Source organism: Neolamprologus multifasciatus, chromosome 20, assembly GCF_963576455.1.
Source record: "Neolamprologus multifasciatus chromosome 20, fNeoMul1.2, whole genome shotgun sequence".
Lineage (NCBI taxonomy): Eukaryota > Metazoa > Chordata > Actinopteri > Cichliformes > Cichlidae > Neolamprologus > Neolamprologus multifasciatus.
In genome coordinates this window covers 18,829,891-18,851,611 of record NC_140458.1, presented here as the reverse complement: position 1 = coordinate 18,851,611, position 21,721 = coordinate 18,829,891, and the positions used below count along the sequence as shown (strand labels likewise).

The following is a 21,721-nucleotide window of genomic DNA, read 5'->3' as shown; positions in this document are numbered from 1 at the left end:
AACCCAAAATGTGATGTCCACATATGTGGACGCCAGGTCCTAGGAGGTTAATATGAGAAGTATCTTTGGGAAAGTTTTTACTGATATGTTAGTAACTGTCAACGATGAAGAATTGCAAGCTCCTAATACGGGAATCTATAATGTTTATACAGGGTACTATCTTAGCATGCGAGGCAATTGGAATAGGTGGGGATCACTTAGGTTTGGTGCTCTGCCAAGCCTTTACTGCAGCAGCTTTTAGTTGCTGTTTGTTTTCTGTCCGAAGTTTAGTCTTCAAAAAATGAATTGCATGCTCAATTGGGCTAAGATCAAGTGACTGACTTGGCCATTCAAGAATATTAAACTTCTTTGCTTTATTAAACTTCTTGCTTTGGCTGTATGCTTTGGGTCATCTGTATTATGACACACCAAAATACAGTCAATCAATTTGAGTGTATTTTGCTGGATTTGATGAGATAGTGTGTCTCTGAACACCTCCGAATTCATTCAGCTGCTTCTGTTCTGTGTCATGTCATCAATAAACACTAGTGTCCTGGCAACCATGCATGCAAAAACCATTGCACTACATGTGGTATGGTTTGGATCCATGCTTTGTTGCTGCGGAACTGTTACTTTGATTGAGGCATGGGACCGCAACACAGCATCTAGACACCGCGCATATTGTTTACTCTATGAATCAGCTGATCGTCCTGATGCCGGTCAGTTTGTCAGCCAGACCCACAAACATAAAAGCTGAAATCTGGAGAAAACATACTGTGGATGCAGGGGCGGAGGACAGAAGAGGGAGACAGTGAGACAGTGGCGGCCTAAAGAGAGAAGGAGGTATAAGCTGTGTCTCCCGTCTATTATATTGGGGAACGTTCTGTCACTAGCAAACAAGATAGATGAGCTAACAATTCTAGCATGGAGTCAAAGGGAATATAAGGAGTGTAGCTTGATGTGCTTCACTTAATCATGGACGCACCAGGATACTCCTGATGAAAACTTATCCTGAAGACTTCCACACTGGTTCAGACCAGGGGGTTTGCGATTCTTGTTAACAAACAGAGAGTGTACCTTGCTCATATAACAATCAAGGAGCGGATTTATTTTGTCTGCCTTTCTTTGCTGTCAAATAAATTAGTTTAAGGACTTTGAAAAGTCTGTGTTTTGTGTCTGCCTTTGGGCCCATCCTCACTTTGCTCATGACAGTACAACCTGGCCAGGCATGGACCCAGCAGATCCAATACTTGCAGCCATTAAGTCACACGGGGTGCTTTGTCGGGCTCACACAAGCAAGTGTTGCAGTATTTAGACAAATAATGCCAAGGAATCAGCGACACACAAGACAAGATGTGTTCGGTAGTTTGTGACATTCATCCTAGTGTAACTGCTTAGTGCTAGCGCGGCCTGAGTCTTACTATATATTTTGACCTATTGCGGCGTGCCTTAATTTGTTCACGTTTTGAAGACAGTTCCACATAGTGACTATTAAATCTCCACCAGGGCAGTTGCTGTGAGGCTGGTTTTGCAACTATAAAATCAGCCACACATCAACTGTTCCCTGACTTTAAGACAGAGGCAGCTGAGACATGCTGGCCTGAATATGTGCTAATGGGGTTTTAAATAAAAGACCAATTTATCTCTCATGATGAGCCTCCTTGGTTTGAAGAGTTTGTTTCCCTCATGCTCTGTATTGACATTAATGATAGGTTTGTAGCTTAAACCTATTCCCTGGAATGTTCAAGATAATTTAATTACACAGGACACAAGACATGAGTAAGCAAAGTTCTTTATGTTTCTTGTGCACGGGAGAGAACTGGACAAACGCCGTTCCTTCGCTCGACCCCAGTTGCTCTCGTCTGCTCCCCCGTAACACTGCTCTTTTATTGAGGTTACATGAATATACATAGGTTCATTAACATATGACGTCTACATACACACAAAGAGTACTTTGCCTGTGCGTTGTGTAAGTGTGTGTGTGTGTGTGTGTGTGTGTGGTCAGTGTGTGATCCCATAAAGACTTCCCTAAATCTGCTGGTCTGGAAGTCCAGCAGTTCATCTAAACAAAAGGTACTTAGCCTAAAACAGATATAGATACGTTTATCCTACCATAAAACAATAAGACAAGGTACGACCTCTTCCCATGCTCCCAGGATGTGGGTGTGAATGCTAGAACACTCTGGAATGCACACCAAGCCTTTGCAGACTATTAAGGATCACACATCCTATCACTACACAATCGATTATACATCTCTAAGCATATATGGTTAAATATTTCTAAGCATAAATGACAATAAGCAATACAAATCTAACATTTCCCCCTTTTTGACCTTTATGCTAGAAAAATACCCAGTTATGAACACCTCATGTCTGACAGTGTCAATGCAAACATTTTTATACTCAGTATATGTCAATCACCCTAAATTACTGTAAAAGTACACAGTTTAACAAATGTATTAGCAGTTATCCCATTCCTCATTGATCTCATCCAATGGCAAACTGCATCCTACGAGCAAACAAATGAATTGTTAATTAAATAGTTAAACTAAGAAAGTAACATTTTCAAAAACATCCCAGCTCTGCGGTGATCACCCATCTTCTGTGCAGAGTGGTTTGAGTTCGGCAGGGTGTCATGAATGTCTCTTCCACTTGTTTCCATCACTGTCCATAGAACCAGAGTCCAAATGTATGTAGAATAGAAATTCAAACATACCAGGTGGTTTGTTATTTGTCAATGAGGCTTTCAGCTATCTCCAAAGCTGCAGGCCTCGTCAGCACTCTTGTTTTATGGCCTCTACCAACCCCCATCACCTCACTTCAGGCCTTCGTCCTGCGAGGGGGGTACTTATAACTCCTCTACTTTCCATTCATCTCTGCAACCCCTCTCCATAGCTTCTGGTTCCTGTGCTTTTCACAGAATCATGATGCCATCCTCGAACTCCCCCTGCGCTGTCGATGGAGCGTGGCATGCTCCCCTCATCCTTCAGGTGCCCGTCTGTTGTGCACAATCTCCTCCGTTGGCCTCTGGAAAGCCCCCTTGGCACAGCTCTCATTCCAACGCAACTTCTTAGTCCTTGCTGTGGCTCCGGAATCTGATCTCATGATGGGCCCCAACCAGCTCGACCTTTGACCTCAACCACTGCCTGAGCTGTCAGCTATGCCTGGAATGGTTCTTGCTTCTCACTGGGCCTCTGAAGATTTCTCAGGAGATTCCTTTCAGCAATACTCTGACTGCTGCACCTGTATTTCCTAGCTATGAGCAAAAACTTCTATTTGGAAAGCATGTCAACAATCATCAACCCACGTTCTTTAGTTCAGTGAACTTCACTTATAGGCCAACAAAGCCCCATCTGAACATGGACACTTGTATAGGTACAGGTTTAATACAGGTTTAATACCTGTAAATGAACTGTTAACCACACAAATCACAGCAAAAATCATAATTTAGAAAACATAGTTTCATGTAATTCTGGACCCCTCCTCTTGACCCTCTGGACACTCCCATGAGTCAACTCATCAAACCTAGATTCCTGTCTTAAAGAAAAGGTTAGCTAGAGCATGTCACAGGCAACATCAGGGCGCCTCCTCAGGAGTAGCTCCGTAACCCTGCAATAAAAGATGTTCGTGGTGTTTTTGCATATTAAGTTTGCTTACAGCTGGTTCTGCCAGGAGCCTCCATACACACACCATGGCCTGGAAAACAAGATCTTAAAGTGAAATCAACTTCACACTTATAAACAATTGTATCATAAGAGTAATAAAGCATTCAGCATCAGCAGGACAAGTATCATGTGCAGGTTTTCTCAAAATAGTAAACCACAATTACTGCCATAATTCCCCCAGACATGGATCATCCCATTTATTTAGCAAACATTAATATAATCGTGACTTCCCTTAAACAAAGTCACATCCACTGACATAACACTAGGAGCTCAGTAGTGGCCAGCTAATGAGCACCATATTAAACTATTCCTCAAAACACTGCATCTCTTATTTGCTTCCTCATGTAACTTGTCCGTCTCTGCTGATCCTCTACATGCACTTTTAGAAAAACAAAACATTAGCAACACACATGGAACCATCCTGGTGACAGCACAAGTTGAGCAGGAGCCAGAGGTGCTATAAAAAAGACCATAAAGCTAAACCATCCCTAGCCGTGAAAAGAAGATGACAGTAGTTTCAACACAGGATGTTTCACATGTTATTCACATTGTCAAAATAACCTTCACATTTTCCCAACAACACAGTTTAATAACATCACCACTCATAACCTGTAAACACAGTTTTCTTCACACATAAGCCCAGAAATCCTGTAGTAGAAAAACATCAACCAGCTGTCCTGGTATAAATCACATGATCAAACCACATGAAGAACTGTAATGCTGTAGAAAAGAAAATGCAAATGTTAGCGCTGCGCAGGTGTATACACACTTTGTCACAGTTACCTCTGTGAGCAACACAAGGTAGTGAATAACACCCCCTGGTAGATGCACAGACACAGAAAGTGGCATTTAAAAGGTTAAATCATCACGCAACCTCGAATGTTGCTGTCATCTTTCTGCTCCTGTAAAAGGAAACACATAGATTCATCTGCACCTTTGTCAGGTGGGGGTTAACTTCGCACAGTCGTGTTACATCAGTAAAATCTTGTCAGCTTTCGTCAGCTTTTACCAGTCAGTCAGTTTTATTTTCTCTCACTCATTTTTCATTCATTCTTTCATTCATTCTTTCTTTCTTTGCTGATAGTGGAACCTATCGTCGTATTTTGTTTCTACTCTCAGCCGTCTACTCTCAAATGACATCATTTCAAAAAGAAAAAGAAGTTTAGATCGGATTACCTCGCTTAATCCTTTTGGACAGGAACTTACTTTCTAATTGTCCCAGATAATTGACTTTCTCCCGAGCCCATTTTAATGTGGAGAAGCTCACTTGTAACAATTTTCTCGATGACGTGTCGTAAAGCGCTTCTGTTCTAATTGTGCAGATCTGCTCAAATGACAGAGATTATCAAACAAAACTTCCAGTGCACTGCGAAAGTATCAAAATAAAATGGCCTCATTAAGTCATGGCACATGCTCCTCGTCTCAGGAGGGTAAATCATACTTCGCAACAAAAGAAAAATCATCAGATAGATAAACTCCAAACCATCCATCAGCCACACAACATAACCCTAAAATGTTTTTTATTAGCTATGAGTTTAATCCCCAGGTCTGTGCTTCTCACTCATTTAGGCCACAGATTTATTTATTTTTCCTTTTTCCCCGTTATCATAAAACGTGACATGTTGTCATGTACTTTACAAAAGAAGTTTGTTCATATGTATTCAGAGTTGTGTATCTGGGTGCAGGATTCACTCGCACATCAAAACAGGAAACTCAGTGTTTTAGAGTCTCCACTCTAACAAACTCCAACACATCCCATTCACTTGTGCTAGAATTCAGTCACCTTTCCTTAATCTAAGAATGATCAACTAATTTGCATATCAGCTATTAACCCACCAAGTTGACAGGACAACAGAAATGCATGTTCAAAATATTATCACAAAAATAGAATTCCCTCATACAGTAAATTACTTGTGCTGCATCAATCAAGCAGAAAGCATCTCCCAATTTACTATATTAACAACAAAATTTATTGTCTGATCACTGGTTGGTCAAACCAGAATCTTTTTTTCCCACAAAAGTTAAACTGTTGTCCTGCAACCTAGAGAGTTAATTGTCAGCATTGGATAAATTCAGCATTCGGTAACAAGTGTCTGTTAAATTGACACTATTTTAACACTGATGCGAGATAACAAGCTGATTTTCATTGCATGTGTGTTTGTGTTATTAGGCAGGTTTAATCTATGTCTGTGGAGCTGCATATCCAGCAGGGCATGTTCTTAAAGCTGCCTTATTTACACATTTCTCTGCTATTATTTGATCATTTTTTAACTAATTTGCTATGAGTCCACTGGTCTTGGCATCACTTTTCATCACACTAAGTGACTTGGACAAGATGATAAACAGACTCACATGCTTAAGATGCTGTCTAATCTTCATGAGCTCTCTTGTATTTGTAAGTGTTAGTAAAGTTAATACATTTTCTGTTTGTGTGTGTGATTTTGTATATGTTTTTCTTTGCAGTGTTTCAGACTCCTTCACAATTTTCCCACTTAAGCAGTCAGTTTTCTTTTTCCCAGGATTGCTAACCCAAATTTTGATTTCCCACACTAAACGACAGCATTCCTCTGTGTCCTCACCTGCTCCTCTCACTCTGTTGTCCTCTCCCACTTTGCAGTCCAATGGCAAACAGTTCTATTCAGCTTTGTCCTGTGTTTTCCTCACTGTCTCATCTTGCCATTCCACTCCAAAAGTGGCAAATGTCACTCAGACAGTCTCCTAAAAAGTCTTCTTCACACACAGTGACGTTGCAGCTTGCTGCATCTCCATCCATCCATGATGATGGGTTTTCTTTCTCTCTGATGCCGTTTGCACACACTGCTGCTGAACCTCTCTCAGTACTCTGTTGTTGTCTGTTGGGCTGCTGTGAACTGTAGATGTGCTGTGCTTCTGGAACTGCACTCCTTGTCTTCAGGCAGAGGTTAGCTTCCATGGAGCTTATTGTCTCAGGGTGAGGAACACATGGGAGTTAAGTTGTAAACACCACTCAGCACCAAAGGCTCGGCCTGAGTGTTTCCTAATGATGTGAAACCTATAAATTTCTTCCAACTGCTGCATGTGGAAAATTGATCCAGGTCTGTTTTCACCTGAAAGTGACAAACTAAGACATTTTCATTAGTCTCTCCACTGCTTAAACAACACACATCTCCCTCTCTGTTTTTGTGAACTCTCCTGTCTTGAAAGCAGAAAATGAGATTGTAGTTGTTCTTGGCTGATAAACACAAAACCCTTTCCATATTATTATTTTCCATCTACAATGTAAATTTTGTTTCTTTTTTTTTGTTCTTTTTTCCACCACGATAGCTGGTGACCTGCAGAATCACCGCTCTCACAATTGGAGACCATTACTTTTACACAGCGCACACACACACTGCAACGTCAGGCACATTCACACTCACTTTTTTCATCTGCGTAAATAAATCATATGGCCAATGGTATGTGCCATGGTGATCCATAAGTATGATCAGAAGTTTATTTAGTTATTCTTCAATCCAACAAAACAAACAAGCAAAAACGTGATGCTGATGCTATGAACACTCTACACACATGAGTCAAGATACAGGAAAACTGCTGCGCATCTGAAAGAAGAAGCTGAACTCACGGCTACGCTGCATACTCGAGCTATCATAGTTCTGTTTCCCTCTCTTTGATGAGTCCTCAGCCAGCTCAGGATCTGATAATGTGTAGCTTGCTCATCAGCTCAGAAGAGACCGTAACGTAACCTCACACAGTGGTTGCATGCTTTGCCCCACAGTGGCAAAGACTTGCACTTTCATATTCAGCTTCTCCATCATGTAGTTTTCAACTGCTTCATACAGGGTTCAGCATATTTAATTATTTTTAAAGGTGTGCTCTATATCTCAGCAATGGCTCATATTAGGATGACAGTCTTTCAATGCCTCTATGCACGTCATTAGTTTAAATATTTACCTATTTTACTTCAGCTCATATGTCATTGTACTGAATTTGAGCAACCCTAAGCTTAATGCAGATTACTTTTTTTAATTGGTTAAATTAATGGTCTGGAGCACAAGCTGTTGTTGATCAGGGCAATCTAAAGAATCATCTAAACATTTTGTTTCAGCAATGGGTGGGTGAAAGCCATTCGCCAGAGCATATCTTAACTGCTGCTGATGTGGGCTGGCCTTCTCCACACGCTCTTTAAGGCTGCTGTGTTTTCTGAAAACTTCTAACATTTTCCAGCAAGCAGTTTACACCCAAAATCACATTTTTTTGTGCCAATATTCTAAATACTTTGCGCTGCCAGGAGCGAATTCCATCATAAACTTCTCTTCACCCTCTGACGCACGTAACTCTGCTCTTTTATTGAGGTTACATGAATATACATAGGTTCATTAACATATGACGTTTCATATAGGTTTACATGTGGACAAAGAATACCTTGTCTGTGTGTGTGTGTGTGTGTGTGTGTGTGTGTGTGGGGGGGGGGGGGTGTCAGTGTGTGACCCCATAAAGACTTCCCTAAACCTTATGGTCTGGAAGTCCAGTAGTTCATCTAAACAAAAGGCACTTAGACTAAAACAGATATACGTGAGTTTGCTATACCATATATCAGTAAGAGCAGATATAACCTCTCTCCTGACCTTAAGTTGTGTGTGCATGCCAGAGTGCTCTGGGAGGCACACAGAGTCTCCACAGACTACTAAGGATCAAACCTCTACCAACATGACATTGATTATGCAATTCTAAGCATATATAAGTAAATATTTCTAAGCATAAATGACAATCCAACAATACAAATCTAACAGCACACTATTGCACATCCTCTATAGTGAAAATAGAAATATTAATAACTGAGTTATTTTTATATATGAAAGCTATTTCTTATATTTTGTAACTTCATATATTGTATTATTTCAATTAGTTCAGTCTGTTACTGTTCTTATTGTCTTGAAGCAACTGTAACTACATAATTTCCTTAGGGGTTAATAATTTATTCTCCATCTGATTCTAATGATAAGCTTCAGGAATAATTTTTACAGTTTCAGCTTTGAATCATATTCATTCAGAACCCATTTCATTTCACGTAATTCACAGGGTTCTCAAAGGTATTCACACACCACTTTAAGTGGGTAAATGCTGTCATTGTCCAGATGCAGCCAAATGATCTTCAGGCAGGTGTGGCCCTGAAAGAGCAGTTTGTTAGAACTGACCCTTCCATTTCCTGCTGTTTCTGGAGACAACTTTCCCAGGTCTGAGGAAAGTAGCTCTATACATCTTAACTATGTTTGACTCCACACACTACTATGTGGCAGTTTTCTCCACAGTGAACATAATCAAAATTAAACAGCATTCCAGATTTACCAATGAGCACCCCCACGTGTATGGGAATGGCCCAGACTCCATTGGAGCTCACGTTGAAGATCCTGTCAGGACAAGCTTCACTTCAATACTCCCACTGAGCAAAAATGTTAGGGAGCTGAATATAAGAGGGGAAGAAAGTAAACTTCTAAAACTAATCAGTCATTAAGATGAGATGAGATGTATTATCTGTAAAATTGGTTGAGAATGGTTAATTGTATTAAATTATATATTTAAAAAAGAATTCATTTGATTTGATAGGTATTTATTAATTGCATATGTTGATACAACTACTAGGCTACTTAAATATATATTACACTAAATATTTAATAGCTTAAATAGCATCATAATCTTCCAGGCCTTATTTTCAAAAATTTTCCTCAAAATGGACCCTTTTAAATTTTAGTTGAATTTTAGTTGGTGTGGCATGTTTAATGTTTACTGACACAAAACAAAATTCTACAACAAATATTTGTATCTTAAGGAAGACCCATTGTATATATGAACAAACTGGGAGCCATTGGATCAAAATATAAAATATCAAAATTTTATTCTGTCTTAGGAGGACAAGTCATCTTCTTTTATACACTCTGTTTTTATGTAAAAATGTTTCAAAGTTGTAGTAATTGTGCTGCCCCTTTAAGAGAGGCATGATAATTTGGGTGTGTGTTTTTTGTACCAGCAGACTTGCCATAGTACCGCACCAGTGAAAAACAGTCCGTTAGACAAACTGTCGTCTGTTCCACTTTTTGTTCACTTTTTCTTGCTGAGCCTGAGAGAGCACATGCCTGTAAGTAGTTGCTATTTGTTTTGTAAGCTTTTCCGCGATAGTTTTGTGGAGCAGTTTAGAGGTTTGTGTGGAAAACTTTCTTTTGTGAGGAAAAACGGCCGCGATGCTAACACGTTAGCCCGTCTATGGGATTTCCCATGTAATGTTAGCATTAAGCTAATCGCTAAATGCGTGGGCCTAATAACCAGTGAAAGGGTTTGGTTAAGTTTGTGTTTATGTGTTATATACATTGTAGAGCAGGACTTAATGTTTGATGTTGTAAAGAAAATGCAATTACAGCAGAAATGTAATATTTTATTTTTGTTTCTGTACCAGTTTTACAGTGCTTCAACAGTAAACATCTAAAATGTATCCGCTGACTCCTGGATGTTTATTGTGTTTATTATTAGCTATCTGTCAAGCTAGAAACCAGCTTCACACCCTAGTGAGGGCAGAATAGTAAAAAGGCATCGTCCCAACACGGCTACCTACAGAAAAGTGGATCTGCGTGGAAACACAGTTTCTTCTGTTTCTTCTAAGCTACAATGGATAGTAACGACGACACGCTTGAGACGCGGTCAATATGCTCCAACACCTCACGTGCCAGTCAGCGCTCTTCAGCCAGTGCCATTGCAGCCAGAGCACGGGCAAAAGCAGAGGCTGCACGTGCTCAAGCACTATTTGCACAAAAAGAGGCAGATATGTTAAAAGCACAAGCATATATTGAGGAAGAACAACAAAAAGCAGCAGCTGAGGCTGCTAGGAAGAAAGCAGAGCTGCAAGCCAGTTTGCATACCTTGAGACTTGAGAGCTTGGCTGCAGCTGCCATTGCTGAAGCGAATGTTCTTGAAGCCGCTGTTGAAAACGAATTTGGGGAGTTAGATCGGGTTAGCCTGAAAAATGAATACGTTGAGCATAATCCAAGTCCTGAACCTCAGCAAAACTCAGAGCTACCAGATCTCATGTCAACTCTGATGCACCAACTACAAGTCGACAGTGATGAGATCAGCAAATACGACTTGCCTGTTCAGAGAACATCCAAATTGAGTCAAGATGCCACTCCCTATTACCCTCGTACTCAAAGCCCCTGCAGGACAACCCCGTTCACGCAAGAACATTCACACAGCTTAAATCCATCCAGGGATACCTACAGACAACAGACACAGTCACATGATATGAGACAATACAGCAGTAGCTACCAACCGCCGCAGTCTCATACAGGTGCTGCCAGAACTGACGAGCCCACTTCATCATCAACCACAGACTTGGCCAAGTATCTAATACGGCGAGAGATGATAAGCTCTGGGCTGTTAACGAGTTTGACGATCAGCCAGAAAATTATTGGGCATGGAAGCAATCTTTCCACAGTTCTACAGAGGACTTAAAACTGACGTCAAGAGAGGAGCTTGATCTGCTATGTAAATGGCTGGGACCAAAGTCATCAGAGCATGCTAAGAGGATACGAGCAGTCCACATACACGATGCAGCTGCAGGTGTAAGAATGGTATGGCAAAGGTTGGAAGACTGCTATGGATTGCCAGAAGCAATTGAAGAAGCTCTCCTAAAGAAACTGGATGATTTTCCAAGAATCTCAAATCGAGAAAATCAAAAGCTGAGAGAGCTGGGAGACATTCTCTTGGAGCTTGAAGCCGCCAGAGCCGATGGGTTCCTACCAGGCCTCAGTTACCTGGACACATCTCGGGGCATCACTCCAATCGTCCAAAAGTTGCCTTTGACAAGTGGGTCTCTCTAGCATCTCGTTACAAAGAAAATCATCAAGCGTCTTACCCCCCGTTCTCCTTCTTCGCAAAGTTTGTTTGTGATCAAGCCAAAACGCTCAATGATCCAAGCTTTGCCCCTCTTACAGGTGGTTGGAAGACAGGGAAGCCAGAACACCCCTTCAAATCAAACATGAAAATACCCATTTCTGTCAAAAAGACAGAAGTCTCCTCAAATTCTAAAAGCATGCAAGCCAGCCCCTCAGGGAAGAGGAGGGCCGAACCAGATGAACAATGCCCACTCCATAACAAACCACACCCCCTCAGAAACTGTTGTGGGTTTAGGAGTAAGTCTTTGGATGAAAGGAAAGCTTATCTAAGAGAGAATAATATTTGCTTTAAGTGCTGTGCTTTGTTCACTCATCTAGCGAAAGACTGCCACAAAAACGTTCAGTGCAGAGAGCGCAAGAGTGAGAACCACCCTACTGCGCTACACCCAGGGCCAGCCCCCTGGATATTAGAGACTCCTGTAACCGCAAGAGAGCAAGGCGGGGAGCAAGGAGAAGAAGCTCCTCATGCTGTCACAGCAAAATGCACAGACATTTGTGGGACTACCGTCAGAGCAAAGTCGTGCTCCAAAATCTGTCTTGTCAGAGTTTATCCAGCTGGCCAGAGGGAGAAAGCTGTTAAGGCGTACGTTGTTCTCGACGAGCAAAGCAATAAGTCGTTGGCAAGAACAGAGTTTTTTGAGCTCTTTGGAGTTACAGAGGGCGTGGCAGCATACACCTTGAAGACCTTCTCAGGAGTTATGGAAACAACAGGGCGCCGGGCTAACAATTTCATCATGGAGTCATTAGATGGTAAGACTCACATTCCACTCCCCACCTTAATCGAATGTGACATGCTTCCTGATGATAAGTCTGAAATCCCCACACCTGAGATCGCCAGACATTATCCACATTTCAAGCGGGTTGTGGATAAAATCCCGGCTATAGATCCATCAGCAAGCATCCTGATCTTGCTCGGTCGAGATGTACCACAGGCACACAAGGTTCGAGAACGATGCAATGGGCCCCACGATGTCCCCTACGCCCAGCGTCTCGACTTGGGATGGGTGATTGTGGGAAAGGTTTGTCTCGGAAGAGCTCACAAACCAGAGTTTGTAAACGTCTATCGGTGCAACGTGCTGAGTAACGGTCGTACATCTCTGTTCAACCCTTGCACTAACAGTCTCCACATCAAAGAGAAGCTTGACACTCCAGAGCAGCATTGTCAGTTTCTAGGAGCTAACGCATCCGAAATCCTGTTTGATGGGAAAGATGGCCTTGGTGAAGGGGTCTTCCAGCAAACGCCACACGACAACAAACCTGCTATGTCTGTGGAAGACAAACTCTTTCTAGAAATAATGGACAATGGGGTCTTCATAGACGACTCGAATAGTTGGGTGGCACCACTACCCTTCAGGCAACCAAGGCACAAACTCTCTAACAACCGAGCCCAAGCAGTCAAGCGTCTTTTGACATTTCGGCACATGCTGGAGAAGAAGCCAGACATGAAAGAACACATGATTGCCTTCATGCAGAAGATCTTTGAGGCAGGTCATGCTGAACCAGTACCACCACCCACTGGTGAACAGGAGTGCTGGTATTTACCAATCTTTGGAGTGTATCATCCACGAAAACCAGGTCAGGTACGGGCAGTGTTCGACTCCAGCGCAAAGCAGGATGGTGTGTCACTGAATGACATCCTGCTGAGTGGCCCTGACTTGAATAATTCACTTTTAGGAGTCCTCATCCGCTTCCGCAAGGAACCTGTAGCGGTGGCAGCAGACATAGAACAGATGTTCTATTGCTTCAAAGTCCGCCATGATCACCGAGACTTCCTACGTTTCTTCTGGTTCGAGGACAATGACCCCACCAAGCGCATCACAGAGTATAGGATGACCGTGCACGTATTCGGCAACAGCCCCTCTCCCGCTGTTGCCATATACGGCTTGAGAAGAGCAGCTTTGCAAGGACAGGAAGACCACAGTGCAGAGGTAAAGCAGTTTGTTCTAAAGAACTACTATGTGGACGATGGTCTTGCTTCCTTCCCCACCGATGACAATGCCATCCGAGTCCTGAAGGAAACCAAGGAGATGTTGGCTGATTCCAACATACGGCTACATAAGATAGCCTCCAATCACGACATAGTAGTGGAGGCGTTTCCACCTGAGGAACGTGCTAAAGAGCTGAAAGACCTAGAGCTAGGTGTGGATCCGTTGCCTATGCAGAGAAGCTTAGGTCTCAACTGGCACCTTCAAACCGACAGCTTTACCTTTCTTGTCTCCCAGGAGGAGAAGCCCTTTACCCGTAGAGGTATTCTCTCCACAGTCAATAGCATATTCGACCCGTTGGGGTTTGCAAGTCCTATAGTAGTCCAGGGCAAGGCTATAGTCAGAGAGCTATGCGCTGAGCATTGCGATTGGGACGCCCCAATACCTGCTGGAAAAGTGGCACAATGGAAGTCTTGGAGAGACTCACTGAAGGCACTCGAGCAACTTCACATACCAAGGCCATACCTACCTGTTTCCCTGCTTTCCACACGGCACAAGGAGTTATGTGTCTTTTGCGACGCGTCCACCATGGCCATCTCTGCAGTTGCCTACCTCAGGGCAGTTGATGATGAAGGGCACTGTCTTGTAGGATTCTGCATGGGGAAATCTAAATTAGCACCCCGGCATTCCCATACTGTGCCCTGTCTAGAGCTTTGTGCGGCCGTACTAGCGGTTGAGTTGGTTGATATCTTGAGGGATGAGCTAGATGTTGAAATCCACACAGTGAGGTTTTACACCGACTCCAGAGTTGTGCTGGGCTACATCTACAACGCCAACCGGAGATTTTATGTGTATGTTGCTAACAGAGTAGCACGCATCCGGAAGTCTTCGCAGCCTGAACAGTGGCACTTTGTCAGTTCAGAACACAATCCTGCTGACCATGGTACCAGACCAGTTCCAGCTGCACTGTTGAGAGATACAAACTGGTTTTCTGGGCCATCATTTCTTGAAAACGACGAGAGAGTTGCACTTACCCCACCAGAGTTCTTTGAGCTCGTTGAACCAGACGGGGATGCAGATGTGCGTCCACTGATTGCAACCTTTGCTACAGGAGCTTCTGAAAGACAGCTTGGTTCACACAGGTTTGAGCGCTTTTCCAGCTGGAAGACACTTGTATGTGGCATAGCAAAGCTCATCCAGAAAGTCAGATCCTTTGCTAAGACTCTGGAGGGAGATTTGACGAAGGTAGATGAGTGTACACAGGCAAGAACAGTAATCGTACAGACTGTACAGCACGAAGCCTTCAAAGAAGAACTCAAGAGCCTGTTCAAAGGAGAGCTTGTCTCAAAACGCAGTCCTCTCAGGAAATTTGACCCTTTCTTGGATTCAGATGGTGTACTGAGAGTTGGTGGCCGCACGTCATTATCTGCAATCTCATGGGAAGAGAAACATCCCATAATCATTCCCAAAAGCAACCACATTGCTACCTTGTTGGTGCGGTATTATCATGAGCAAGTAGTACACCAAGGTAGGCACTTCACGGAAGGGGCCATCAGATCCGCTGGACTGTGGGTTCTGGGAGGAAAAAGACTTGTATCAAGTATCATACACAAGTGTGTCACCTGTAGGTGGTTGAGAGGAAGTCTGGAAAAACAAAAAATGTCCAACTTACCTGCTGATCGGTTGACCCAATCTCCTCCTTTCACCCAAGTTGGATTAGATGTTTTTGGACCATGGACGGTTTGTCCCCGCCGCACGAGGGGAGGCCTTGCAGAGAGTAAGCGCTGGGCTGTTATGTTTACTTGTTTAGTAAAAAGGGCAGTTCACCTGGAGGTGATAGAATCTCTGTCTACGTCAAGCTTCATAAATGCGCTTAGGCGATTCACTGCCATCAGAGGTCCAGCAAAGCTCTTTCGTTCAGACCAAGGCACAAACTTTGTCGGTGCATGTAAAGAACTTGGTATAACCCCAGAAGATGCAACACTTCATTCTTACCTCAAAGACCAAGGCTGCACGTGGGACTTCAATCTTCCACACTCCTCCCACATGGGGGGAGCATGGGAAAGAATGATAGGGATGGCTCGCCGCATTTTGGATAGCATGTTACTCAAGATGCATTCCCCTAGTCTTTCACACAAAGTGCTCACCACGCTGATGGCAGAGGTCGCAGCCATCATGAATGCCCGGCCAATAGTCCCTGTGTCGTCAGATCCAGACATGCCGACCATACTCACCCCTGCTATGCTTTTAACACAAAAGGTGGACTCCGTGTCTGCTCCCTTGGAAGACATCGACCTCAAGGATCTTTACCGAAGTCAGTGGAAGCAAGTTCAAAGTCTTGCGGATTCATTCTAGAAAAGATGGCGTCAAGAGTACTTGACGACACTCCAGCCAAGAAGGAAATGGCAAGCAGAACAAGCCAGCCTGCAAGTTGGAGATGTTGTGCTCCTGAAGGATACCATGCGGGGAGTGTGCTGCCCCTTTAAGGCAGGCATGATAATTTGGGTGTGTGTTTTTTGTACCAGCAGACTTGCCGTAGTACCGCACCAGTGAAAAACAGTCCGTTAGACAAACTGTCGTCTGTTCCACTTTTTGTTCACTTTTTCTTGCTGAGCCTGAGAGAGCACATGCCTGTAAGTAGTTGCTATTTGTTTTGTAAGCTTTCCCGCGATAGTTTTGTGTAGCAGTTTAGAGGTTTGTGTGGAAAACTTTCTTTTGTGAGGAAAAACGGCCGCGATGCTAACACGTTAGCCCGTCTATGGGATTTCTCATGTAATGTTAGCATTAAGCTAATCGCTAAATAGCCTAATAACCAGTGAAAGGGTTTGGTTAAGTTTGTGTTTATGTGTTATATACATTGTAGTGCAGGACTTAATGTGTGATGTTGTAAAGAAAATGCAATTACAGCAGAAATGTAATATTTTATTTTTGTTTCTGTACCAGTTTTACAGTGCTTCAACAGTAAACATCTAAAACATATCCGCTGACTCCTGGATGTTTATTGTGGACCTGTTAGCTACCTACCAAGCTAGAAACCAGCTTCACACCCTAGTGAGGGCAGAATAGTAATATTTACAGCCTAAACATGTTCCCCCAATCAGAATTTTGTCCAATGTTTAGAGCAAATAAAAGGTATTACATAATGTCTGCTAAAACATGTGTTTGCACACACACAGAGAGATTTTGATATTTTATTTTTATGTTGCTGGAACTTTGGAGGCCAGGTCTGCTACAACATGTGCCCCACACACACACACACACACACACACACACACACACACACACACACACACACACACACACACACACACACAAACGAAGAAAGTGTAATGTTTTTATTCTTTTGCAGGAACTTGGGTTACCTTTGGAGGTCAGGTCACAGATGAGGTAAGAGACAAAAAATACCTTTTACTTTCGCATGTACTTCAATCTCATTGTGAAATGAATGGACCCCATGTAGCCTCAGGTGACAGTTTTGTTGTGCTCTATTTGCACAATACATCCTTTCTTTTCCTTATGTTGGGAGATCAGCTTTTCAGCTGCTTCTCCACTCAACTCTGTACTCAGCCACTCTCTCGAGCCTCTGCGTCACTGAAAATAGGGAGAGTCTATGGTGTTATTTTTGTGCCACTATTCTGAGCGCACGTAAAAATAATTTGCAGGTGCAAGTGTTGCATTTTGAGGAGAAATTTATTTTGAGCGAAGAAAAGCTAAATTTGAGTGAAAAAATTCATTGCTGTGTGCAAAAAATGTATTTCAATGTTTGCTATTATCCATACACACACACAATAGCAGCTCCTCTCGCTCAGTTTTTGCATTTGCGCTTGCTCGCATTGTGTTGCTTGCACTCTCAACATTTCTGCCCATGCGCATTCAACTCTTTGATTATTCTATTCTATTCTATTCTATATATTTGTATGGCTCCTCCACTTTTAATCAGGTCCAACATCCCCCGTGGCTTCCTGCCGAGAGCCACGGAACAGCAACTTAAATGGAGAAAATTCCGTGAAGGCCTGGGGCACCTCTTGCACTCCAAAACAACAGAGGGTCTAACCAGCAATCCCAATTGCGTTCATCCTCATGAATGAAATTTCGAATCACTTACTTTAAAGTCTTATCCAGCCACTTCACCACCCCATCAGTCTGAGAGTGGTAGATGCTGGTCCAAATAGATTTAATGCCCAGTAATTCATACAGCTCTTCCAGTGTGCGAGACATGAACGACATGCCCTGATCAGTCATTATCACAAGATTACCTGAAACAGCGCTTGCGCTACACTCATTGCAGAAATGGTGTGCAGCAGCAGTGCTTCCAGGTATCCCCTTGCATAACCCATCAGAACTAATACAAAGCAATAGCCGCGTGCACTCCGGTGAAATGGCCTGATGAAATCCATTCCAATGCACCACCCCTCCACTGCAGCAGAGCCACAGACCAGACCCCTGCCACACTCATGTTTAAGATGGTGTTCGTATGATTCAGATGAATATGCAATTTCTGAGACAATCATGAAATGACAGCAAATAAGAATGATCTGGTAATAACTGTGACTTTGCAAAAAATTATAGTTGTTGTCAGCAAGCATGTGTTCCTTTAAGCATATTATTAAAGATCTAGATTTAAACTTATCCATCGCTTAAAGGAGAGGTTTAAGAAGTATGCATTTCCAGTTTGTCATTTTAAGATTTTGTTTTGTGTCATAAAGAAGTATAATTGAGGAAGAACAGAATAAACAATGTCAGAGCCCCACAAAATGACTTCCAGTTGACCACTGTTATAATTTTCTCTGATAAAAACAATCAGAAACAGACTTCATGAGGGTGACCTGAGGGCCTGATGAAATGGCCCCTTGGCTCACTGGCCAGATTGTGGGACCCAATTGGCATTTCCCATAGAACTGGCAGGCCCACCACTGGCACCCTGTGCTTTTCACAGATCAGTGAAAGCAAGTACCAGTACCAAGATCTAGCTGGACAAGCACAAGAAGCACTGTCAGAAGCCATAAGAAGGTTAAGGTCAAGGTCAAATTTATTTATAGAAGTACATGACATAAGTCAATAAAAACAACTTAAACAACAACTACAACTAAGGCTGTTAAAACCAAAATGTTTTAGTCAAAGCGTGTTAAAAGCCAGACCATGAGACTTTCGGTCTGTCGGTCCGAGTGATGGCTGTGTAGAGTAAACACTCCCAACTTTATTACTCTTTTCCCCAACTTATCTAACTTGAAACCTAAAAAACTTGGACTGTAAGTGCCGGATACCTTTTTCCAAAACAAAAATGCCCAGAAAACTCAAGAAAAAGAACATAAGTGAATGTAGAGAAGTGGGATAAGACGCCTCATCCCAAGCTAGTAGTAATATGGAAGAAGAGCAGCAACCTGATGCAAATGCTAATGTGAAAGACCTCCCCCCTACTAGGGATATTATATTAAAAGAACTGCGTGCTTTCAGATAAGACACAAATGAGTAGTTTAATGTCATAAGGGAGGATGTGAATGAAATCGGCAAAAGACTTGATGAAGCAGATGGATGCATAGTGGAGAACTTGAATCTAGGTTTTAAGAGGAGTTGCTTATGGAATTAGCGATATGAGACAAAGCTGATGGATCTAGAGTAATGTTCATTTCGCGAGAATCTCAGAATATACGTTGTGAAGGAAGGGGAAGAGGACACATTTCCATCTGAGACTTTTTTGGAAAAGACATTGGGTCTCTCTTCTCCCCCCGCGCTGGGGATTGAAAGAGCTCCCAGTACTGTTGCTGAGACAGTACTGGGACGGAACCCTGCCACACTCATTTGTTGTCAAATTCGCAAGTTATCGTACCAAGGAAGATATTCTCAAGAAGGCTTGGCAGGCTAGGGTGCTTGATTTTCCAAGCACCAGGATACATTTGGACAATGACTATGCTCCGGAGATACAATGAAGAAGAAGAGAATATGCAACGAAGAAGGTGCTTTGGGACAATAACATCCGCTTTCAGTCCCCTTTCCCGGCCAGGCTGAGAGTGTACTACAGTGATGGAGCAGTGATGTACAACACGGTGCAAGAAGCGACTACAAATATGGTGAAGAGAGGATTATCGGTAGACGTGAAAGACAGGGCTACACTCTTGGACCAAATAAGACAGCAGACTTGGCAAACAAGTGTGAAGAAGAAACAGTGAAATATGATCCAAAAGCAGGGCTTCAAGGAGCGTCTTCAGGCATTTAGGCATCAGTGTGACTGTGGGTAATTAGGCTACTTGAGATGGAGCATCATATTGGAGGTAAATTTAGGACTATAGAGATTTAAGAGTAACTGAGATCACAGACTATATTGATAAAGATGTTTTAGTTATATATTTTGATAATTTCATAACATGAGCATATAAAAGTAGATTAAAGTTGGGTCACTCATATGCATAGTGAGCTGGACTCTACAGACCATTGTGCTTTGGGCCTTTGGGCTGAAGAGGGCACTCTTCCACAAGTGGATAGAAGAGCTTTTCCCTCACCAATTACAACTAATATAATGTTTTTGTTCTTGGAAATCAATGTGATTGTATGTTTTTGCTTTATAGTGTTCTTTTTCACACGTGTTGTTTGTTTGGGGTTTTTTTCCCCCCAGGGGTGTACTTTTCGATTTCTTGTTATTTACAGAGCTTAAAATCACATAATGTTTTAAATACAGTCTCGTAAGCAAAGTAGTGTCTTACAATGTAAATGGCTTGGGGAATCACATTAAAAGAAGCAAAATCATGTCAAAATTAAAAAGAGAAGGAAAAGAAGTTGGCATTTCACGAGAATCCTACCTATCACAGCCAGAGCATGAAAAACTTAGGAAATGGAAATTTAATCAGTATTCACCTTCTTGTCCTCAGGGCTCCAAAAGGGGTGTGGCAATTCTAATATCAAGCAGGCTAAATTTTGAATATATTCAAGAAATAAGGGATAAGGAGGAGAGGTTTGTGCTAGTAAAGGGATACCTGGAGGGAACACTGATTACTTTTATTAATATATATGCTCCCCCAGGATCAGAGTTAAAATTCTTTAACCTCCTAAGACCTGAACTCTTCCACGGCACACATTTTCAATTTCTCTTTGATATTTGGGCTGATTGGGACCCGATGAATGTAAAGAAAGAATTACAAAGAATTACCAGATTTTTTTTTACCTGATTTTTGTTCCTAAGAAAAATGAGAGCCACATATGAGGATATTCGTTTAAAATTTTGATAGAACAGTAGCAGCATAATGTCCTTGTAAGTGTGTATCAGGCCCTTGTAGAGCAAAATTAAATATTTTGGTCTAAATAACCCAAAATGTGATGTCCACATATGTGGACGCCAGGTCTTAGGAATTGAATTGATTGAATTGATTGTTGTTGTCACAATCAGTGGGCGCAGACCGTGTGGAGGGTGTTTGGAGGACCCAGTTGCAGACACAGACGAAGGAGGCAAAACCTTTACTGAACTCAAAGTGAGCCTTTATTGGGGCCAGTAAACAGTAAAGCAAAAATAACCAAACATAAACTATGGCAATGACCTAAACAAAGAGCCTAAACTGGGAAACAACTAAAGACTAAGACAAACTAAGACTCTAACTTGAACTGTACCTATGAGCTATGAACATGACATGAAAAAGCAAAGAACAGAATTCTGGACTGGCACATGAAAGACTATGAAAACATGACAGGAGCAGATTACTATGAACATGACCAGAACAGAGACTGAAAAACTATGAATCAGTACATATAGCTAGAGTGACAGGAATGGTAACAGACGATGCAACACAGACTGAATGAAACACAGGGACTAAATACCCACAGGGATGATCAGGAGAAGTGGAAAGGAAGAAGAACAGGTGACACACATGAACCTAATGACAGGACAGGGGAAGTGAAACTAGACACAATGAACAAAGAACACCAGGCTCTTTTAAAATAAACAGGAAACATGGAGACACAGACATGACACGAACTTGACAACAAGGACAGGTAGACACATGGACCAAGGAGACTTAGTATAGGGGAGATGACAAAAACAACTAAGAAACAAAGGTCTAAACTGCAACCTAGAAATTAACTAGATGAGCTAAACTAGAACACAAATGAATACAAAACATACATAAAAACTCAAACACAAGGCATTTTAATTTTGGGAGGGGATTTCAATGTTCGACTCAATCCATCCTTAGAATCTTCAAACCTACATGACCCAGGACTAAACAAAATAACCAAAAATGTTAAATAC

The 21,721-nt window shown here is 42.2% G+C and overlaps 2 protein-coding genes and 1 long non-coding RNA gene across 8 annotated transcripts in view; all 3 read left to right on the top strand.

Annotated features, from left to right (window-relative positions):
• The window catches only part of LOC146494798 (uncharacterized), a 142,961-nt gene that overhangs the window by 19,689 nt on the left and 101,551 nt on the right, over positions 1-21,721 (top strand). The gene's annotated exons all lie outside the window — the stretch shown is intronic.
• LOC146494797 (voltage-gated potassium channel subunit beta-1-like) overlaps positions 1-21,721 on the top strand; it is a 137,410-nt gene that overhangs the window by 14,138 nt on the left and 101,551 nt on the right. For 4 of the 5 annotated variants that reach the window (XR_014871423.1, XR_014871424.1, XM_085145098.1 and 1 more), the window contains exon 4: positions 16,838-16,875. Coding sequence is in view for 3 of the 5 variants with exons in the window: in XM_085145098.1 (XP_085001224.1) it covers positions 16,838-16,875 (38 nt within the window). In the remaining 2 variants the exon portion in view is untranslated. Of the gene's footprint in view, positions 1-16,837; positions 21,591-21,721 lie in introns of those variants that run through there. The other variant, XM_085145096.1, reaches the window with a different exon arrangement.
• On the top strand, positions 9,366-16,812 carry LOC146494800 (uncharacterized). Of its 2 annotated transcripts, XM_085145050.1 has the most exons (2): positions 9,366-15,232; positions 15,263-15,361. In XM_085145050.1, coding segments are annotated over exons 1-2 (3,588 nt in total). In that variant the 5' UTR covers positions 9,366-11,646; the 3' UTR covers positions 15,265-15,361. The 2 variants fall into 2 exon arrangements, with proteins under 2 accessions (XP_085001176.1, XP_085001174.1); XM_085145048.1 differs by having other exon boundaries at positions 9,366-16,812.

Bases quoted from the DNA above. Each gene is read 5' to 3' on its own strand.
- LOC146494800 (XM_085145048.1), top strand. From the start codon at position 11,647: ATGAAAATACCCATTTCTGTCAAAAAGACAGAAGTCTCCTCAAATTCT.